The sequence below is a fragment of the Nothoprocta perdicaria genome, unplaced genomic scaffold (assembly GCF_003342845.1).
Source record: "Nothoprocta perdicaria isolate Ctin4 unplaced genomic scaffold, notPer1 scaffold_11, whole genome shotgun sequence".
NCBI classification, from domain to species: Eukaryota; Metazoa; Chordata; class Aves; order Tinamiformes; family Tinamidae; genus Nothoprocta; species Nothoprocta perdicaria.
This window is the reverse complement of record NW_020454205.1, coordinates 1,794,136-1,816,035: the sequence shown is the minus strand read 5'-3', so window position 1 is coordinate 1,816,035 and position 21,900 is coordinate 1,794,136. Positions and strand designations below refer to the sequence as shown.

The window sequence follows — 21,900 nt, the reverse complement described above, 5'->3', positions numbered from 1 at the left end:
AACACCCCCCCCAGGGCTTGTTTCAGGGCTCGCTGATCCTTCCTTCTGGAGCACCTCCAGCCCGTCCGTTTCCACAGTGAATCGCAGAGTCCCCAAGTGACCCTCGCGTGCCGCACGCCAAGCACGGCCGCTGCCTGCCAGGTTTCACACGGCCCGGGCACCTCTGAACCGCGCTGGCTGCGGCGGCAGCAGCTTGGCGCTTGCTGACACACACGCGGAGCGATCCCTACCTGCAGCCATTTTGTGGTGACGGCGCCTACTTTAATATATAGTGTTGCTTTCAGCTTCCAACATGCACTGTTTTCTGCCCGTCCTTAATACAAAGTCTGCCCTCCTGATCTTCAAAGGATTTCTCGAATGGATCAATTTTAACTGATAATTACCAAATTTAATTGCTAATTCTGAATCCACCTTCCAGCTGTTACTAGTGCTGCCCAGTCTGGTGACATCTGACAATTTTAGAAATGTATCTTCCATGCCTTTTTCCAAGGTCTTACTAAAATATCCAGTATGTGATCTACCTAAAGTGGTTTTATCCCCATTAGACCCAAAAAAAAAAAAAAAAAAAAGGAAAAAAGGGATAGGAAAAGGTAAAAAAGAGCATGGATAGTGATGGCGACAGTGACTCTCTCCGCCGCTTCGCCCCCACCTTGTGGCGGGCCTGGCCGTTACCGCTCCCAACGGCTGCCCCGCCCAGCCGCGTCGCCATTGGCTGCGCGCGCCGTCCGTCACGGAGTGGGCGGGGCGGCGGGCCTCGCCCGGCAGGCGGCCCCGCGGGCAGCGTGGCCCCGCCTCTCCGCCGCCACTGCGCTTGCGCAGAGCCTCGGCGCCGGCAGGCCCCTCCCCTTCCAATTCGCGCTTGCGCGTTGCGTTCCAGCCCCCTCCCCCCGCGCAGCGGAAGTGGCCGCGCCGCGCCACTTCCGCCTCGGCGTTGTTCGCTCTGGACAAAATGGCGAAGATCGCCAAAACCCACGAAGGTAACGGGCTCCCAATCGCTGTGGCGCCGTTGGCGGCCCCGCGCGCCCCTCTTCGCCTTCCGCTCCCGCTTCTCTCGGGCTGCCGATCCGCGCCCGGCCCGGCAGCGCAGGCGCTGCGGAGCGGGCTCCTCGCGCCGGGGCGGACCGGGCCTTGTGTAATGGCGTCGGTGCTTGTGTCACCGCCATGGCGGGCCGCCGTGTGGCGCGGGCCGACCGGGGCGGGAAGCGGGCGGGAACGCCGCCTGGTTCCGACGCCGCCGACGGGGTCGGGGCCCGCGGGGGCAGCCGCGGCCTGAGCGCGGTCGCCCGCGGCGCCCTGCCCGCCCGGGGCGCTGCCCCGCGGGCCGCGCTCTCCTGCTGCCGCCCGCCGGAGGCGCTCGCTCCCCCGCGACGCGTGTCCGCCGCGCGCTTGTTTTGCGAGCGCGGCCCGCGCCGCTCTGGGAGCAGCCCGGAGGTGCGCGGCCCGCGGCGAGGCTGCCCGCGGAAGGGAGACGCGGCGCCGCGCTGGGGAAAGCACCCCGGTATGGCGGGGAAAGCTGCCCCGCTCCAGAATGCCCCCTCCGCGCCGGCCGCAGAAGGGCTCCGGGTGCTCGCATAGGGAAACTGCTCTTCACATGGGGAAAACTGCTCCCTCCGCGCGCTTGTGAGTGAGGCTCCTCACAGGCAGGCTGGGAATTCCCACCCTGAAGTATCAGTGACTGCGCACGCAAAGCTGCAAACTATTTATAACGAATAAAAGCTTTTCTTCTTTTTTTTTTTTTCTTTTTTGGGCGATGTTAATGGCTTGTGTTGCTCTTACATAACTTAATATAAGACAATGGTTGTACAAATTAACATAGGCAGGCTGTCCAAATTTTAACCTTCTCTGGGAAAGGTAAGTTTTGTACTGAGAAGAAGTTCTCTAATTTGGAGGCATCCAGAAGCCTGGTTAGTGTGATCTTTGGGGCTGCAGGCTTACTCTTGGTGCATGGAATCAGGGAAAGCTGCTATCTTATTTATTTATTCAAAAAAGATACGTTTTAGCATTTCATAATATTTTTTATAGAACTCCTGATTTTTTTCTGTTTCTGTATGGTGGCACACATAAGGTTTCTATTAGATATTGCCCAATTGGGCATCACAATGCTCTGTTGTTAGTCAAAGATCTCTAATACAATAGCATTTTTTTTCCTTTATTTTCTTACACACTTAAGCAAGGCACAGACCACTATATTTACCAAAAATACTGTCATACTTGTAGTTATATATTCTTAGTGTTGTATTTAAAAGTTTATAGATATGTAAAAAAAGTTATGTAAAATTGACAGTCATCATATAATCTTTCCCTACATAGTAGCTAAATGATTTGATTTTTGTTTTCTTCTCAGTTCTATAGAGCCCCCTTCTTCTTGTTTCATATGTTTATTTTTTTAGTTCTTGACTCATCTCCTAAATTGTTGAGTTGTTTGGCACTAAACTCTCTGAACAGATTTTTCACATCTTCATATTATTATTAAATATTTATTGTTTATTACATTCAGGACAACTTGGAAGAGATCCCAAATAATTTAAGATGGTTTCAGCTGTGTAGTTTATGTGGAAAACATCTTGTCAAAGTTTCAGAGTTATAGCTCATAAAGTTTCCTAATAAGTGCTTGAGTTTTGAAGCACTAGTAAAAATATGTTTTTAATTGACACTTTTCTTTTTGTTAAAAAAAGAAAAAGAATCTTGAAATATAAGAGATTTAGTCCTAACACATATTAAATTCTTAAAGTGAAGTGAATTTGCATGAGGCAAGAGAAACATGCAAAAATATGGCGAATAAGAAGGAAAAATGTGGACACTGCTTTCACTGTGAGATACTTAAAATACTGCGTCAATACAGAGACTGATACTTGTTTTTTAACAATAATGTCTTCTGCTCCAAATGGAACTAACTGTATAATAATGAAGTATGTATTTTGAGAACAACTGCCACGATATGACTGTGTGCTACATTTTCAATGACTTTTAGTTCAGATGTGTCCACTTTTGGAAAAATGCCATGAGCATTATAAGTGTACTGTGCATGTTAAAAATGTCCTTTAAAAATACTGAAATATGTTACGGTGAGTGAATGGGGTAAAGGGAATAACCAGTAGGATATTGTACTATTTGTGTAGGTTTTTTTGTTTGTTTTTGTTTGTTTCTGTTTTTTGACTGAAATAACCTTCAGTGTTTAGGTCTCAGCTGAATAAATCATTAGGTAATTACTTTGTTTTAAAAAAACAAGTTTTTAATTTATTGAAAATTTTCTCGTTCTTCATTTGATTTGGATTTAAATGCTTTCATAAATTCACTGAGTCACAAAATAGTTCAGGTTGGAAGGGACCTCTAGAGACCATCTAGTCCAACTGGATATTAAGTTTCTCTAGAAAATACTGGTTAGATCAAGGAATGTAAACAAAATCCCAAACTCATTGTCAAACAGAACTCTTTTCCTGCTAGTTTAATGGTACTTCCTTAACTTGCAGTCAAGTTGGGCCTGGCTTTTAGACCTTTTAAACCTGTTGGTTAAAATGTGGAGGAGGATGTTGCAGTTCATCGCGTGACTCTTCCACCCAGAAAGTGCTTCCTTTAGATTGTAAGTCTAGCACTTCCAGGCTTCTTTGTCTTGGATAAAAAAGATACTGTCTAGAAGTGGGGGTTTACTAACCCTACTGATTCCATGCAGACTTGTTTTTTTGATTTTTAAGAATAAGCCAGCAGATTTTGCTGTGAGAAAGCCAAGTATGCTTCTTAATCTGTATTCCTTGTAATTGAGAGGAGAAGGTTGATGACCTTGATGATGGTAGTTCAGACCTGTGCTCCAGTCAGTAAATATAGTTATTTACAAAATAAAAATAAGAGCACAAGACCTTAGTGTATGACGTATTGGTGGAGAAGTATTAATAGCAAGAGGATTTTGGTTTGGCCTTTTGCTACAGAACTCCCACAATTGCTTTAACAAACTCAACTTTGTTGAGAGTGTTAGTGGTGGGAGCCCAAGGCCATGCAAAGCACTTGGGTGCATTGTGCACAGCAGGCTGCTTGCTGATGCTTTAATACTTTAATTAATCGAGCTGCATGGTCTCCTGGATTCAGTTGGCAAATGATGGAAAGCTGCCCTTATGGCAACACTGGTCTCAGGTGTTGCTTTTCACCTGTGTGCTGTAGTGCATAGACTGTAAGTGGAATCAGGAAATTGATTTGCCCTTAGGAAAAAAAAAAAAAAAAAAGATAAAAACCAAATGAAAACAAATTAACAAGCCGGAGAAAAATATCTCTTTGGGTTATATCACTTCCATAATCCCATAACATAGCTTCCTATAGGAATAGGAGAACCTCACAAAAATGAGATGCTTTGAGATGATACTTTCATGGGTGAGACAGAGCTACGTAATTTGGCAGGAATAGGTTCTGTTGCTTCTGTGGGAAATAACACTTTGTCTGTTAGAGCAACTGGCCATCAATTTTGAACTCTCTGGAATTCCCTGTGTGGGATATTGTGGCAAGCTGCCTGTTCCTAGAGACAGGATTGAGCAGATAAATGAAGATGGCCTTTGTCAGACCTCTCATGAGCTCAGGACCTGGCATGTGTCAGAGGTGATTGTCCAACTAACCCTGTTCTGGAGATCTGCAAAGGTTCAAGGGAAGTCCTTTTTGGACACGAAGCATGATAATCCCTGTCAACCAACTTGTTATGTCTTCTGTTATTGGGACTCTAGATAGTTTTAAAAACCTACCCCTGCTTTCCTTTCCTTACCTGTCAGAGCACTGCAGGAGTTTCCGGTCAAATTTACTGTGTCTGCTGCCAAGAGAGTGTTCCCAGCACCTGTGGGCTGCATGTAACCCCTGTATTCTCCTTTATAGCTGTAAACCACACGGGCTTATCAGGGAAAACTCAATTAAATCTGTGCAAAACATGCCTTTGCACTGGAGGCATAATTTAGTGTATAGTGCAACTGTTGAATTTTTAAGAGGAGTATGTGAGAAGAAAAGGATCTAGTCTTAAAACTTACAGAGGTGCCAGTTCTCAACAAAGCAATTTTGATTTTTTTTTATTGCAATCACCAAATCCTTCAAAATCATGTTTATTGCTTGAGGCAAGTCCAATATTCTGGATCAGTGGTAATGTTATAGAATTTTAAATACTTCCTTGTTTTTCTTTTCTCCAGATTTATGAGCAATTATTTTAGTATTTTGCATTTTGACAGATACCTGAGTGGGAGAACTTTGTGATATTCAGTCATTCTGAACAAACAACCAAAAATCCCAAAACAAAACAAATGATCATCAATAGCAAAAAGCACAAATAGATGTATTCAAGACAGAATTATCTTTCAGAACTATTTCTCTATAATTTTCATAAATTAGCAAAGTTCCCTCAAGATAACACAGCAGTCACTACTGCTTCAGATGGGAAAAGGCAAATACATGGCCAGTGTATTTCCACCAAATAAATGCAGCTCTTTATGGACAAGAAAATAACTGCTTGGCCTGTAGAAATTCAGATTGTGTGGTAGTCTTTGCGTATCTACTGAATCTAATAAAATACAAAAGGAGACAGCTAAGATTTTTATGAGAATAGCTGTATCTTAACATACTTATGTCCCAATTGCGTTTGTTAGGAATCACTGAATTACTGTGGCTGACTTTCTTGATATGCTGCAAGGTAGGACAGAATCGTTTAACTTGGTTCTTGTCTTCTGGCAAGAAGTTAATGTTAATTAACATTAACCAGTTAATGTTCTTTCTAATCCAGAAGTGTCCAATTTCTAGCTTCAGAGATAGCTACCAAAGCCAGTTAGAGTCCAATTGGACATAGAGTGACAAAGCTCCCATTTTTTTCTGTTTGACTAGGATTACAATTGTAAGGAATAGGGTAAGCATTTTGTTATCCACAATAGCAGCAGAACATTCAAAGGTGATGGTGCAGGCAGGAGTAATCATGAGTAAATTACAGTTCAGTGCCCAAAATATGGAGAATTTGTTTTTTTTTAACCTTTTCTTTTTATTTATTCAAAGTTGATACAGCTTTTGTATTTTAGATGTTTTATCCTTGAATATAGTTTATTTACATATTTAGATTCTATGTGTGTGTATGTACCTGCGTGAATGTAAGAAGACCTGAGTTTGTTGGTGTCTTTCCTAGATATCGAAGCACAAATTCGAGAAATTCAAGGAAAAAAGCCTGCCCTTGATGAAGCACAAGGAGTAGGCCTTGATTCCACAGGATATTATGATCAAGAAATTTATGGTGGCAGTGACAGCAGGTTTGCTGGATATGTAACTTCTATTGCTGCAACTGAATTAGAAGATGTAAGTTTTGTTGTTGTTGTTGTTGTTGTTGTTGTTTTGTGTATGCACTAAGTATTTTGGTATTAGTTTTGAGCAGTTTTGAACTGCAGTTACTCAATTAAAAGCAGTTTAAGCTGTACTGGATGAGTCAGTTCTCATCCTAGAAGCTCCTCAGATCTAAGTCTGGCTTGTACTTCATGAAGGGTAACTTCAAAGTCATGTAGCCCTATGCGGAAGCCAAACAGTTGTGGTCTGGTATTCACCTTGTGTTATTCTTAGTTAAAAGAAGTAACTTCATTCTGTCATTGCTGCTATTATGAAAAAAGTTGGAAAAAAACTACTAAAACTTGGGCAGGAGGAATTTGAGTAAATATTTTAAGATTTCTTTTTCTATTTTATTTCAAGCTCTAGAGCAAATGTTTTTGGAGAATTCTTTTTGACAATATTGGATTATATTTCTTTATGTGTAATCTATTATTAGTTTAAGTTAATTTCCAATGTTAAACATGTGACCACATTTTCAGTTGCTCGGCCAGCTGTGAAACTCTGGTTCTGATCATGAATAGGCTAAGGCAGCTGGGTATTATACTTAGTGGATTATATTCTGAAAATAAAAAGTTATTTGCAGTTTTGTACAGGTTAGTGTTAAATTAGCTTATAGTTTTAAAAGCAGTTATTTTGGGCTTATTCTTTTAATTATCACACTGACCTGGCTACTAATACGAGGAAATATATTAGCAGAAGCATCATAGCAAAAAGCATTCTCAAATACTGGCTATTGTAATGGAGAGCATATAACTAAATGGCACTGTTTTGGGGGTTATATGTGAAATTTGCATAGTTTTATCTCATACTACTTAATAAATTTGCTGTGTACTTATGCTGACAGGATGATGACGACTACTCTTCTACAAGTTTGCTTGGCCAGAAGAAGCCAGGATACCATGCTCCAGTGGCATTGCTTAATGACATACCACAGTCAACTGAACAGGTACACCTTAATTTAAAGTATGCTAAAATACTGTTGTAGTTTCTAAGGTGAAGGAGAATTTATGGACCAGGTACCTATAAGATGTCTTCAAAAGACTGCAGTATTTTATTTTTGCTACCAGCTTGTTACTGATTTATTTTAGAATTCCCCATATTGCTTAAAATCAGTGTTTCTACATGTAAAGAGAGTAAGCTATTTTAAAGTGTTATTTTTTTTCCATAGGCAAGGTGCTTCAAAAGCAACAGAAGCCACTTAGTGTCTTTGTTTATATTTTTGTAGCGAAATTTTAAGCCTGTAAGTTCTTTACTCCTAAAGTACTTTTCTGTGGAACTTAAGAGCATCTGAAATAAGTCTTAAGTCTTCTATAAAAGCAGGGAAAGGCTAACAGCATGAAATTGTTTAGAATGTAAGAAATGAACTTTTTGTCAAAAGTTACTTGGTGAGAAATTCTGTTTTTAAAAAATCATTTATGTGCTACAAAAAAGTTTTCACTTATCCTAGTGTTTTGATGTTCTTACTCAGATGTGATTAAAAAAAAAAAGTAGACCTTTTCAGTGGTTCTGAAAGTAGTAGTCCAGTAATCACCAGACTTTTTTTCCTTTTCTGCTGTTTTTTTACATCTGTGACTAACAGACTTTTTCTGTTGTAGTATGATCCCTTTGCAGAGCACCGTCCTCAAAAGATTGCAGATCGGGAGGATGAGTACAAAAAGCACAGGCGGATGATGATAATTTCCCCTGAACGCCTTGATCCTTTTGCAGATGGTAATATTTTTTTTTACTTTTCTATACCCATTATGAAGTCTGTTGTCTCAAATTGTCTTTAGCCCTTTGATTTCTGTTGGCATGCTTATAAACTTAGTTTTGTTGTAAACATCCCCCTTTTATATAGATTTGGTTGAAATCCTAGATGCCATGTTCTTCATCTTTATAATACAAGTTTTCTTTCCAGGTAGAAGGACAAGAAAATAATGAGCCATTGCCATAGAAACACAAAGGGTTAAAGGTTTCTCTTTTCATTTTGTTTTGGGTTGTGCGTTATACTTCGAGGAACTTGTTTGATGAGTGCTCAGATTCTTTCAGTACTTGAAAGTTTTCATTCCAAGCCGTAGATCTACGGTATTACTGCTTTGGAAATGCTATTTCTCAAAAGAGAGCACCTAATTCTTACCGCCTTAAGTAAACTTGGGTGGTATAGCTAAAAGAAACAAAAGGATATTTAAGACTTTGATACTTTTAATAGTACAAGTCTCTTCTGGTAATTTCAGAATGCAAGTGAGAAAAAGGGGTATAGTGGGTCTGATGGAAGCTTTCCTCAGGTGAGTGAGTTTCACATGTGGAGTAAGGTGCCTGTTGGCTTAAAATTAGCAGCTATTTTGCAGGTTTTATGAATTAGAATTTCAGCCTGCATGAATTAATAGGGATAGTAATTATTTTACTTGCTTAATTGTAATTGATATAAACATGTATTGTCAGAATTCACAGGCCCATACTAACTGTCCTTAATTTCTTTCCTACAGCAGTACTGCTATATGCCAGTCCTGTCTGCATTCTTAAGGGTGCAGTTCAACACATCCTGTGTAGATTATGGTGAAAAAGTATTCCAAAGGAAAGTCCTATCAAAGCTAGTGTCAGAATGACACAGGCAATTGGGCAATGATCTTCAGTATAGAAATGTTTAAGAGTTTAAGAATTTATTTTTCCCTAAATTGTTAGCCTATACCACTTATATAGCAAATCTGCACATTTTTCTTAAAAAAATAGTGCTTTTCCTGACAAGTCTCATTTTTATAAAGTTGGGCTTCTTGTAAAGTATTTGGAGGTTAAACTTGCTCAAGCATAAAACAAAATGTGGTATACCAAAACCATTATCTGTGAGTATCATTGTGATGGTATATGTACTGTGATACAATCAGCTCCCAATTGCAATTGTACCTTGAGAAGAAGAGAGGGGGAGAGAGTCATCAAGCAGGATTTTGGGTTGTTGTTGTTTTGATGAAGCCCTTTTACAATATGACACTCAAACATATGGGAGATTTGTCCAGATTTGTCAAACATATAAACAGATCTTTATGATAAAACATTTTAAGTCGTTACTCAGGTATGCAATAGTTACTTATAGTCAGATAACAACTAGGATTTAGCAGCTTGCACAAGGTAATGTTTTGAATATAAATATCTTTCCAAAGTGTTACTAATGGTAAAGAGATAATTTTCTAGGCTTCTATTCTGCTGCTTGAAGTCAGAACTGCTGATGGAGACAAAGGCACGAAAGTGTACGTATTCCGGATTAGCAACCCAGGAACCCATCACTTCTGGAGACTCTTAACTGTGCTGTCATTTTATCATTTATATCTGCTTTAAAATATTTGTTTGAAACTGCAGTAGTTATGTTTGTGTTCAAACAGGTTAAATTGATCAGCAAACTGAATAAACGTAAGATACATGTAATTTTTAAAATTTTCAATCAAAAAGTAAAATTAAACAATCATAGTATAATATTAGAGCAGGACAGTAGAGAAAGTCAATAAATTCTGCTTGTCTTTTACTCATTGTGCTCCATTCCTGTTGCTGTTCTCTTCTGCAGGAGGGAAGACACCAGATCCTAAAATGAATGCCAGAACATACATGGATGTTATGCGTGAACAGCATTTAACAAAAGAAGAGGTGTGTGGGACGGGGGGAAGGCAGGGAGGTGTTTGTTCATTTGCACATTATTTCATCTTTCAGCCTTTAAAAGCCCAATAAGCAAAGTGAGAGCTAAAATTCTGATTAATATTTTCTTCACTTTGAGCATCTGTCTTTAGAAAATCCTGTTCTTTTTATGTTGAAAGTCAGAGGAATTTAAAAATCAAAGTTTCTGAAACATCTGTTCTAAATAATAACTAAAGAATGGAGGGAGAAGCAGTTGCTGAATATATTTTAATGAAGACTTTTTATCGCACTTGAGAAGTTTTCTTTATTTTCTTTTAGAGGATGACAGACAAAAACCTAACAGTCACTGAGAGGGAGGGATTCAGTGACAGAAACGTTGTTTGACAGAAACATTGTTTTTGTGAACGCTATTAAAGGGGAACTCAGGCAGGTTTTAAAAGGCTTTTGTTGTAGGATATAACATAGATATTGCAGTACCACAAACTGGTACAAGGTTAATGTTTGCTTTTAAATATTGAGGAAAAAAGTAAAAATGCGTGTCTTATAGCTACTAATTTCAGTTAAAAACTGCTACTTTAGTTAAAAGGGTGGTGGTAATAATAACAAATGCTTTGTGTAATGACTATAGTGCTGGATTGTTAATTATAACAAGATTTTGTAATTTTGCCGAGCTCTATAGATTTATGTTTATTTATAATTGTTTATTTACCTTTGTAGACTTCAAAAATAGCTTAAAAATGTAATACATTTGAAGAATTTTTCTCTTAATGTATACTCTGAATAAATTGTTCTATGAAATTTGCTGCTTACATATTGTCTTTTTTGTGCTTGAACAGAGGGAAATTAGGCAACAGCTAGCAGAAAAAGCTAAAGCTGGAGAGCTTAAAGTCGTCAATGGAGCCTCGTCTCAGCCGCCTTCAAAACGCAAACGGCGTTGGGATCAGACAGCTGATCAGACCCCTGGTGCTACACCTAAAAAGCTATCCAGTTGGGATCAAGCAGAGGTAAGAAACCTGCTGTTCATCAGCTTATCTGTAATAGACATTGCTAATCCTCTGGATTCCAGAAGCTTCTTACCTGTTTGCTAAACAAAAATAAGTAGCTGTCTTTTACTGTATAGTGTGAGAAGTGTTCATATTTTTGGTTTTGTCTTATATAGACTCCTGGACATACTCCCTCACTGCGATGGGATGAAACTCCAGGCCGTGCAAAAGGCAGTGAAACCCCTGGTGCCACACCAGGCTCCAAAATATGGGATCCTACTCCCAGCCATACACCAGCAGGAGCTGCAACACCTGGACGGGACACACCTGGTCATGCCACACCAGGCCATGGAGGGGCCACATCCAGTGCACGTAAAAATCGATGGGATGAAACACCGAAAACAGAAAGAGGTATTTATGTGACAATGCAGAGTGCTGACAAGTCTGGAATGTCTAATGGCAGAGGAATTTTTCCCCTTAGGTGAATAGCAGTAGAAGCTAGGCAAAAGGAACTACATTCTGACATCCAGTGGCTGAACTCCTGAGCCTTTTTGTAAAAGTTAACACTAGAGAGGGTTTTGAGAGCATTTTCTTACATATATGGTTTGAATGAGGCTCACATAACAGAGAACAGGAATGCCTGTGTTATTTAAAATAGTGCTTTTATCAATCTGCACACATGGAGTGTTTTGTCTGGTGCAAAGAATATTTGAATTCTTTCACAAAGTTTAGAATTTTAAGCAGTTATACTGAGATGTAAAAACATGATAATGTGCTTTTTTTCTTAAAATGAAATTCTCCACTGAATGTCTTTATGATTCTATTAAAAAAAAAAACATGAAAGTGGTCATTGTTCAGTATATTGTTTTCTCTCCATGTATTGCTGGTTGATAACTGCTGGTTTACATAGAGGTGAAGATGAAATATCGTGAAGGAGAATGGATACTGTTTGATACTGTAGTTGGGGGGGATGCTGTTCATCTTTCTGCAAAAGTGGCATTGTTTTTCTTCAGATACTCCGGGACATGGCAGCGGGTGGGCTGAGACTCCTCGTACCGATCGTGGCGGCGATTCCATCGGTGAGACTCCAACCCCAGGAGCAAGCAAAAGGAAGTCACGATGGGATGAAACACCTGCTAGCCAGATGGGTGGCAGCACTCCTGTTCTCACGCCTGGCAAAACACCCATTGGTACCCCAGCTATGAACATGGCAACCCCTACACCAGGTGAGTTATAAGGATTCACTTTTTTTTCTGTTCTTGCTGTCATGACATATTTATCTTTACACTGTATTCTGAAATGTGTATGCACAGTACACCATTTTGAATGTCCACAAAACCTCAGTTCTGGCAGGAAGCCTAACCTAAGGTGTTAGCTCTGTGAATGTTCACACTAGTTGACCAAAAATAAATAAAAGCTGTCTAAGAATCTGATAAAATACTAGCTGCATATTTGCTGTATAAACTTTGACTGAAAAGAACACTTTTAAGTTTTGTGTACAGAACTTTTTTTTTAAATTCTTCTTAAAATTTCAATATAGGTCATATAATGAGCATGACTCCTGAACAACTGCAGGCTTGGCGTTGGGAGAGGGAAATAGATGAGAGAAACAGACCGCTTTCTGATGAAGAATTGGATGCCATGTTCCCAGAAGGATATAAGGTAATTAATCAGAAATAAAATGCCGCAGACTTAGTACCATAGTAGTTTTCTTCTGCTCGGGGAACATTGCTTTTTTCTTTCTTTTTTTTTTTTTTTTCTTAATCAAGTTCTCCAAGAAGTAGAACATTGCATGCTAGTTATGTATTGATTAGCTCATATTGACAAATATGTTGTTCAGTTATTGCTCTGTTGTAAATCTGATCTCAAAGAGCAGTTTTTATTCTGTATTTCAAGATGGGAATGTCTGTTAACGTTAGAAATGAGTGGACTGATTAAAACATTAAGCCCTGATGCAGAAAAATATGGAAGAGAACCAAAAGTTCTGGAAAAGTACTTATACTTTGTATCGCTACAAGCATCTATATTTTTTTAATATTTTGTAAGAAGATTTTTAAATTATTAAATTATTATCTAGGCTCCCAGTGATGGCAGTGAGCTATCTTTGAAATATGGCCAGTAGAGACTAAGCACAGAGCATACTGTTACAGTGAATTTATTTGCTCACAGTAAACATGGGATTAAATATATGCAGTAACACTGGCGTAAGTCCACAGGCAAATAAAATGGAAGATACAGGTTTACTCATGTTTTATATTTACCTACTTTTTCTTCTTATTTTTGTTGTGGTACAGTAGGTTTCCTGGCTTGCAGGCTGTGGAAATGAAGTTTATATTAGTATTCAGTCTTTCATCATATTTTTGTTATTTATTTTCTGTAGGTTCTTCCTCCACCAGCTGGTTATGTTCCTATTCGCACTCCAGCTCGCAAACTTACAGCAACTCCAACACCTTTGGGTGGCATGACTGGATTCCACATGCAGACAGAAGACAGGACTATGAAGAGTGTCAATGATCAGCCCTCTGGAAATCTTCCCTTCCTAAAACCAGATGATATACAGTACTTTGATAAACTACTGGTAAATGAGATTTCACTCATGTTAATTTATGTTTCCTGCTTTCTTCTGAAGACGCAGCATTGATCTCTCTGGAATTATTTACAGGTTGATGTTGATGAATCGACACTGAGTCCTGAAGAGCAGAAGGAGAGGAAAATAATGAAGTTACTTTTGAAAATAAAGAATGGCACACCTCCCATGAGAAAGGTAAGATAATTCTTCTGGTGTGTGTATATCACTTTAATTTTCAAAAAATTGTGTTTGTTTTCAACTTTAGTTCCAAACTAACCTTATTTCTCCTGCAGCTGTCCAGGGAATTCTTTTCCGAGGATATCTGTAGGGCTTTCTGATTGTGTTTCAATGAACTTGATTCAGGCAGCTCTTTATACAGTCAGTGAATTCTATGCAGCTTATAAAATGTGTTTTAAACTATTACGAAAATCTGCTGTAAGTGTAATTTTCTAGGTTTTGCTTTTTGCATTGACAGTGTCTTACTCAAGTTCTTGTCATGTGCGTGGTGCAATGGATACACAGTTTTAGTGGAAGCTGATGTACCACCAAAGTGCCTGGATCCAAGGAGGCATTGTATAAACCGCTGTTCAGATTCTTAATGATAGACTGGATAGATGTATTCTTAATGATAGACCAGATAGATGTATTCTTAATGATAGACCAGAAGCTAGCTTTTCTTGAAAATAAAAAAAATGGGAGCTAACATCAGGGTTTGTCTCTTACTGCATATTTTTTTAAGCAAATACAGCTTAAGATTGATGGAAATGAAATTTTGCGGCAGTAGACACAAGTGTTTTGAAATCTGTGATTACAGTGGATTACATTTTGACTTGATCAGCGTCTTGGCTACTCTATATTTGCTATCTTAATTTCACTCACAAGGCATTTGTTTTTGTTTAGGCTGCGTTGCGACAAATTACTGATAAGGCTCGGGAATTCGGAGCAGGGCCCTTGTTCAATCAGATTCTTCCGCTGCTCATGTCACCGACGCTTGAAGATCAAGAACGTCACTTGCTTGTCAAAGTCATTGACAGAATTCTCTACAAACTGGATGACTTGGTCCGACCATATGTACACAAGGTCTGTCATAATTTACTACTAAATTTTTACTTGCGTTTTCTGTTACAGTGTTGCATATTGGAAGAGCGGGGGCTTTGTTTTTCCCCAAAGGGGCCTGGTTTGTGGATTTTTCTACACTTCAGAGAGAGGGGAGGGCTTACCTGATCTAAATAGTATCTCTGGCTAAGGTTCTTCGAAGACAAAAAACTATGAAAAGAGCAATAAAGAGCATTTTTGGTGAGCAAAGTGCTTTAATTGTGCGTCCATGGAATCATCTTACATTTATGGAATCTTGATTTTAGTCATATGTCCAGAAACACTACTGAAAGCATGAATGAATGGAAATGTTAATTTGTTCTTGATCTTTCAGATCCTTGTCGTCATTGAACCACTGCTGATTGATGAAGACTACTATGCCAGAGTGGAAGGCAGAGAAATTATTTCTAACTTGGCCAAGGTAATAAAATCATATTCCTCCTGAAGGCACCGTGTGAGCTTATGTGTAGAGGCAAGCTTGTAGACATGGCAGAATAACCGAGTTCTCAGTATAACTTGATATATTCTGTGTCTTTCAGGCTGCTGGTTTGGCAACAATGATCTCCACAATGCGACCTGATATCGATAACATGGATGAATACGTCCGAAACACCACAGCTCGAGCCTTTGCTGTTGTTGCCTCTGCTTTGGGCATTCCGTCTCTGTTGCCCTTCTTGAAAGCTGTCTGTAAAAGCAAAAAATCCTGGCAGGCTAGGCATACCGGCATCAAAATTGTGCAGCAAATTGCCATTCTTATGGGCTGTGCTATCTTGCCTCACCTCAGGAGCTTGGTTGAAATTATTGAGCATGGTAGGTCTTGCCTTTCTAGACTCAGATTTTGGTTGGTCGGTTTTGCATTGTTTCGGGTTGTTTGTTTTCCTCCAGTGAGGCAAAATAGGATTGTAAAGTCATTATTTTCTCTGTTGTTCAGACACCGAGAAACAGTTTAGCTTCCTCTGAAAGAAATAGCTTTTTAAGCTTTCCTGAATAGATGTCAGTCCCTGTATTTTTGCCATTTTGAGGCAGAGATGCAAGAATTGGTGCTGAACAGCGTTTTCTTTGTAGGTTTGGTGGATGAGCAGCAGAAAGTACGTACCATCAGTGCGCTGGCTATTGCTGCTTTGGCTGAAGCAGCTACTCCCTATGGTATTGAGTCGTTTGATTCTGTCCTGAAGCCCTTATGGAAGGGTATACGTCAACACAGAGGAAAGGTACATCTACAGTAATTTCTTTTACTTTGAATTGGTATACGTATATAAATTCTGTAACTTACTAGAGACCTTTTTTGTGCATTTACATAGGGTTTGGCTGCCTTTTTGAAGGCCATTGGTTATCTGATTCCACTGATGGATGCTGAGTATGCAAACTATTATACCAGAGAAGTGATGCTAATCCTGATCAGAGAGTTCCAGTCTCCCGATGAAGAGATGAAAAAAATTGTGCTGAAGGTATGTCAGAAATTTTTGTACGATCACTGAGAGTGTATTACATTAAGGCAGACTGATAACTGCTGTTCTACATGATGGTTAAAACCTCTGTGAATATGATTGTTTAATCTTTTCCTTAAAAAAAATACACAATTCAGATGGCTGTTTTTTTTTTATTCTCTCCTAGGTGGTAAAGCAGTGTTGTGGTACAGATGGTGTTGAAGCAAACTACATTAAAACAGAGATTTTGCCACCATTTTTCAAACACTTCTGGCAGCACAGAATGGCATTGGACAGGAGAAACTACAGACAGGTATTTTTTCTTGGTGGGAAATTATTTACAAGAAAACAAGACACATGCTAGAATGTTCATTCAAGCTAAATCCTTAATTTCATATTTAGTCTATCCTGAAGCTGCATTCTGTTTGTAATAGTGGCTTAAAAGTTGCGTAGCTAGAAGGTTCACAGGGTCCTGAGAGGAAAGCTGTATGAATGAATCATCACAGTTTGTAAGATGAGATGGTTACTTCTCATTTGAGCTGTTTAAAATATTGGATGATTTCATAAGGTAAAAAATGGTTGATTCAAAATGCCATCAGGCTGGAGAAAACATAAATACCCTCTTTATTCGCTAGCAATAGTGTGGCTATGTTAGCTTTGCTCTTGCCTTTTTCTGTTATACCATTGTATTTTTACAATGCAATTGTAAAACCTTACAGTTGTAGCTATAAGAGTTATAGTTGTAACCTCTTCTAAATGATCATTGGTAACTTTTTTTTTTCCTGAAAACAATTTCAAAAGTGAAAAGGGAAACCAGCCTGATGCTGTTTCTCCCGTTCAGACTAGGGAAACTTACATTGAAGACCTAAAAAGTAAAATTTACCTATGTTTGTTTATGTGATATTTGTGTTTTTCAGTTGGTCGATACAACAGTGGAGCTGGCAAATAAAGTTGGAGCAGCAGAAATTATTTCTAGAATTGTGGATGATCTGAAGGATGAGGCAGAGCAGTACAGAAAAATGGTCATGGAAACGATTGAGAAGATAATGGGAAATCTGGGAGCAGCAGACATTGATCATAAGCTGGAAGAGCAGCTTATTGATGGTATCTTGTATGCCTTCCAGGAACAGACCACAGAGGTATGACCAGTGGATATGTAGTATTTGGTTCACTTAACTGTAATTTGACTCACAGTTATATGGACAAACATCCTTATAAGTTTTTATTATAGATCTTCAGTGCTGTCATCATAGAAATCCAGAAACTGGTTCTGGAATGTTAACATTCTGATAATAATCTTAGATGACCTCAGGCTTAACTAACAATATGGTGGTGTTTTTTCTCTCGTTTCTCTTTGTTGCTTTCACCCCCAGGATTCTGTGATGCTGAATGGCTTTGGCACGGTGGTCAATGCTCTGGGCAAGAGAGTTAAACCCTATTTGCCACAGATCTGCGGTACAGTCCTGTGGCGTTTGAACAACAAATCAGCTAAGGTTAGGCAGCAGGCTGCCGACCTCATCTCTCGTACTGCAGTTGTCATGAAGACTTGTCAAGAGGTACTGACTTCTCCCACCAAATTTTCTGTAGCATTTCATAGTAGTGAACGACAAGAAGATCTTAACCTCTAAATCTTTTTCATCGGTTCTAGGAAAAACTGATGGGACACTTGGGTGTTGTGCTGTATGAGTACCTGGGTGAAGAATATCCTGAAGTTCTGGGCAGCATACTGGGAGCACTGAAGGCCATCGTGAATGTTATAGGTACGTGTAATATGTTATGACTGTTAGAAGTAGGTGTAGTTGACTCCATACCTGCTCAAGAGCCAAATGAAGAGGCAGTGTCAAACTGAGTATGTCTTTTTGAATTCCGTAGGTATGCACAAGATGACACCACCAATCAAAGACCTGCTGCCACGACTTACACCCATTTTGAAGAACAGACATGAGAAGGTGCAGGAGAATTGCATTGATCTTGTTGGGCGTATCGCAGACAGGTGAGCTGACTGAAGATAAAATCATTGACCATCCATGTGAGCAAGTATTGTATCAGTGTTATTGTTATATTCTTGCAATTTCCTAAGTTTTATTTTGGAAGTTGTGTAATACTTAAAATGGTATATTTAGGAAATGGTCTGTTGAATGTATTTTAATGATCTTATTTATAAACACTTCACAAGTACACTGTCCATTTCTGTAAACTCAGTGTTACTGTCTGTGTACTTAAAGCTCTGTAAACTGATAACCGGTGGAAGTATCACTGTAATACTAGAGTAATGTTAACATATACTCTCTTAAAACAGGCAGCATCCTTGTTTTGATGGTGAATAAATAGGTTCCACAATCTATGTGTTCTTATTTTAAAAATTCTATCACTGAATAATTTTCTTCCTTTTCAGGGGTGCAGAATATGTCTCTGCGAGAGAATGGATGAGGATCTGCTTTGAACTGCTTGAATTATTAAAAGCTCACAAGAAAGCTATCCGAAGAGCCACAGTGAACACCTTTGGCTATATTGCAAAAGCTATTGGGTAAGTTGGCCTCGTGTTTACCGGTTATATTCCATACTTAACGTAGTGATGACGGCGAGTTTTACCAGGAAGGCATCTATGAACTTACATACATTTTCAGTTGGTTAAGTGTGTGCACTTGATTAATCCATCCTGTAGGGGGAGAGCGTAATTATTATGCATTGACAAAAGTGCTGCACTTTTGAGATAGATCTGTAGGCTAGCAAATTACAGCACAGTTTGGTAGAAGGAGCAGTTTATCTCCTCTGATTTTGCTAATGCAATATATGTTCAGATCCATTCTCTTTCATAAATTCTTTTAAGTGCTAAATATCTCCTTGTATTTTCACTAAGTTACTACTTGTACTGATTTGCAAGGAACTTCTTGCTTATTAAATTGACACCATACGTTAGCAAATTGTAGATTGAAGTATTGTGTACATCTTAATATATATTCTTAAGGAAGTGACCAAGTACTGAATTAAAACAGATACAGCAAGCTACTGAGGAATGCCGTAATTGAGCTTGTGTGTTCAGGGTATGGCCTACGTCTGTCAAGGTTGTAACGGGAGTAATATGTTTAATTCTGTATACAGTTATGTAGTTACCTGTGGGATCAGGGTAACGGTGGGGACTTTTCCCATGCACCAGATTTTACAAGCTACCTAAGTCTGGAGAAAAGAAAAAAAATGTTCGGAAAAATAAAATTGTGCAGGTACTAACACTGTTTTACAGCATCACTGATTCGTATTACTTCCCAGTTATGTTAAGATTTTTAAGGAGAGCTCAGGTTGCTTTTCCAAGCTATTTTATCCCTGTCCCCACTGAACCTGTTGACGTGGACATGCCTGTTTTTTTTCTTCCAGACCTCATGATGTACTGGCTACACTGCTGAATAACTTAAAAGTGCAGGAGAGGCAGAACAGAGTGTGCACTACAGTGGCAATTGCCATTGTGGCCGAAACGTGCTCGCCTTTCACAGTGCTGCCCGCACTCATGAACGAATACAGAGTTCCAGAGCTGAATGTCCAGAATGGTGTGTTAAAATCCCTTTCTTTCCTGTTTGAATACATTGGAGAGATGGGAAAAGATTACATTTACGCTGTTACACCATTGCTGGAGGATGCTTTGATGGATAGGTGAGTGTGCTGCTTTCTTTTTCTATGGTACAGCCAGCGACAGCTTTATACTAAGCACACGAGTGGGTCTCAACAGCAGCAAATATGCATTTTTTTTTTGAGAATTTTCTGACTGGAAATACTTTAGAATATGTGCTCCTGTATCACTAATACTTTTAAAGGTGAAAAGATGATAATACAAGTATCTTAACTAAGTCAGAACTTAGTATTTGCAAACTGTTCTTGATAATTTTCTTTCATTAGTACTTCTGCTGCTTTAGAGTACAGTAATTCATCATAAAACTTGCTCTTTCCAGTTTATTAACTGATTTTAGTAGTTTGTTAGCAGAGAAATGCTAAGCTTGTCGTATCCTGTTGCTTCTGAGCATATCATGAACAGCTCCTTGTTTTCTTTGCAGAGATCTTGTGCACAGGCAGACGGCAAGCGCCGTGGTGCAGCACATGTCTCTTGGTGTTTATGGATTTGGCTGCGAAGATTCTCTTAACCATTTGTTAAACTACGTGTGGCCTAATGTGTTTGAGACCTCTCCTCACGTCATCCAGGCAGTGATGGGGGCTCTGGAGGGCCTCAGAGTTGCCATCGGTCCCTGCAGAATGCTGCAGTATTGTTTACAGGTACGTGCTGATGTGTATAGGGACAGCAGAGCAAGCAGAGGTTTTGGTGTAATGAAATAACTGATTACCAGTTATTGGGACCAGAATTTGTATCATTTCATCAACAGTATTCAATTCAGCCTTTTTAAACACGTGTGTGGCAATATAACCTAAAGGCTCCTCTTGTGTGTAACTGGGTCCAATAAGCCCTTGCTGTGTTAAACGTAAAATCTAAACCCATAAAACAGGTGAGAAGCAAGGATGAATATAGGGCGGATAACATAGAAAAGATCTGATTGCGTTTTATGTGCAGTTATGGAATTTGTGTGTGGGTTTTAATGGGTGCTTCAGCACAAATATGTTGGAAGTTAGAAGTTGGAAGGTGGAAGGTATGTAAGAAATGCTGTGTGCAGTGTATTTTTGCAGTTTTTATTTGCACTTATTTAAAACAGTAAATAAAACTGCTCTTTAGAGTGCTCACATTCTGTTTATTTTTTTAGTAAAATGATTGATGCCCTGTAGTTCTGTCTAGTGGCCTCTACAGAGTTCAGTCTTGATTAGCACAGCTAAAGATATAGGACTCAGTCGCTACCAAATATACTGCAGCAAGTTTTAATTTTTATTTTAAAAGGACAATGCAAAACTAGAAATATATTTAGAGAAATTTTACACAACAGAAAAATAAGCATTTTTAACAGCAGTTTGCTAGTTTACAACTTGCTAGTTTAGATGGTTACAAAATTGGGAATGACCCATTCGGTGTGCCTTCTTTAAGTGATATTAATTTCTGTAATTACTTTTCTTTATGTGTATCATGCAAAACTAGATAAAACTCAGTAACAGGCCTTCAGAACTTAAATTTTTAATGGAATTGTTTTGTTTTCTAGGGTTTGTTTCACCCTGCTCGCAAAGTCAGAGATGTTTATTGGAAGATTTATAATTCCATTTACATTGGTTCACAGGATGCTCTGATATCACATTATCCCAGAATCTATAATGACGAAAAGAACACCTACATTCGCTATGAACTTGACTACATCTTATAATCTTCTTGTTGTTTGTGTTTAATGCACAGCTATTCTACAATTAAACTTGCTTCAGATTTGATGATGTAAAATTTTAAAATATTGGAAAATGGTATAGAGCTGGTCAGAGGCAGAGCTAGAAATCCAGTAGCATGATTTTTTTAAATATGTCCTTGTTTTTTGATGTTAAACAGTTAAAGCCAGTAGTGACAAAGAACACAGTGATTACAATGTACTGGAGGGATTTCATTTTGAATTCATCTTTATGAAGATTTAGATTTCATTCCTTGTGTTTAAAGGGGCTGTTTATTTGAGAAATAAACATTTGTGTATAAAAACTAAACTGTGCGTGTTTTTTGGACAGAGGGACTTGTAAAAATGAGTCTCTTTGATAGCTTAAGTATTTGTTCATGTTAAAAATAGGTGGTATAAAGCATTTTAACCCTTTTTGTCATCCCCTAGCTTTTGAATAAATAAGAAAAACCACAAACTGTAGTTAACGTGTGTATCTTTGTCGTGCCGTAGGGCAGCAGTTCTCTGCCTGGCGGTGCTGCGGGAAGTGGTCTTAAGTTCCTTGTAGGTCAAGTGGCTTCGTCCACGCCGTCCTGGGGCGGGGAAGGAGTCGCTGGCCTGTGCTGTTC

At 39.1% G+C, this 21,900-nt stretch overlaps 1 protein-coding gene across 2 annotated transcripts; it reads left to right on the top strand.

Moving 5' to 3' along the window:
* The first annotated feature begins 907 nt into the window (after positions 1 to 907).
* On the top strand, positions 908 to 21,568 carry SF3B1 (splicing factor 3b subunit 1). 2 transcript variants are annotated; one of them, XM_026049426.1, is made up of 25 exons: positions 908 to 977; positions 6,131 to 6,297; positions 7,166 to 7,267; positions 7,917 to 8,031; positions 9,854 to 9,933; positions 10,758 to 10,925; positions 11,081 to 11,315; positions 11,918 to 12,130; positions 12,445 to 12,566; positions 13,285 to 13,482; positions 13,567 to 13,668; positions 14,374 to 14,553; positions 14,903 to 14,989; positions 15,108 to 15,378; positions 15,634 to 15,779; positions 15,870 to 16,016; positions 16,183 to 16,308; positions 16,913 to 17,134; positions 17,369 to 17,551; positions 17,644 to 17,755; positions 17,868 to 17,988; positions 18,391 to 18,522; positions 19,368 to 19,640; positions 20,039 to 20,255; positions 21,122 to 21,568. In XM_026049426.1, exons 1-25 carry the CDS (start codon positions 950 to 952, stop codon positions 21,278 to 21,280), a joined length of 3,906 nt encoding a protein of 1,301 aa, XP_025905211.1. In that variant the 5' UTR covers positions 908 to 949; the 3' UTR covers positions 21,281 to 21,568. The 2 variants fall into 2 exon arrangements, 1 of the variants encoding a protein (XP_025905211.1); XR_003250964.1 differs by lacking the exons at positions 11,081 to 11,315; positions 11,918 to 12,130; positions 12,445 to 12,566; ... (14 more) ...; positions 20,039 to 20,255; positions 21,122 to 21,568 and having other exon boundaries at positions 8,219 to 9,933; positions 10,758 to 10,908.
* Positions 21,569 to 21,900: the final 332 nt, after the last annotated feature.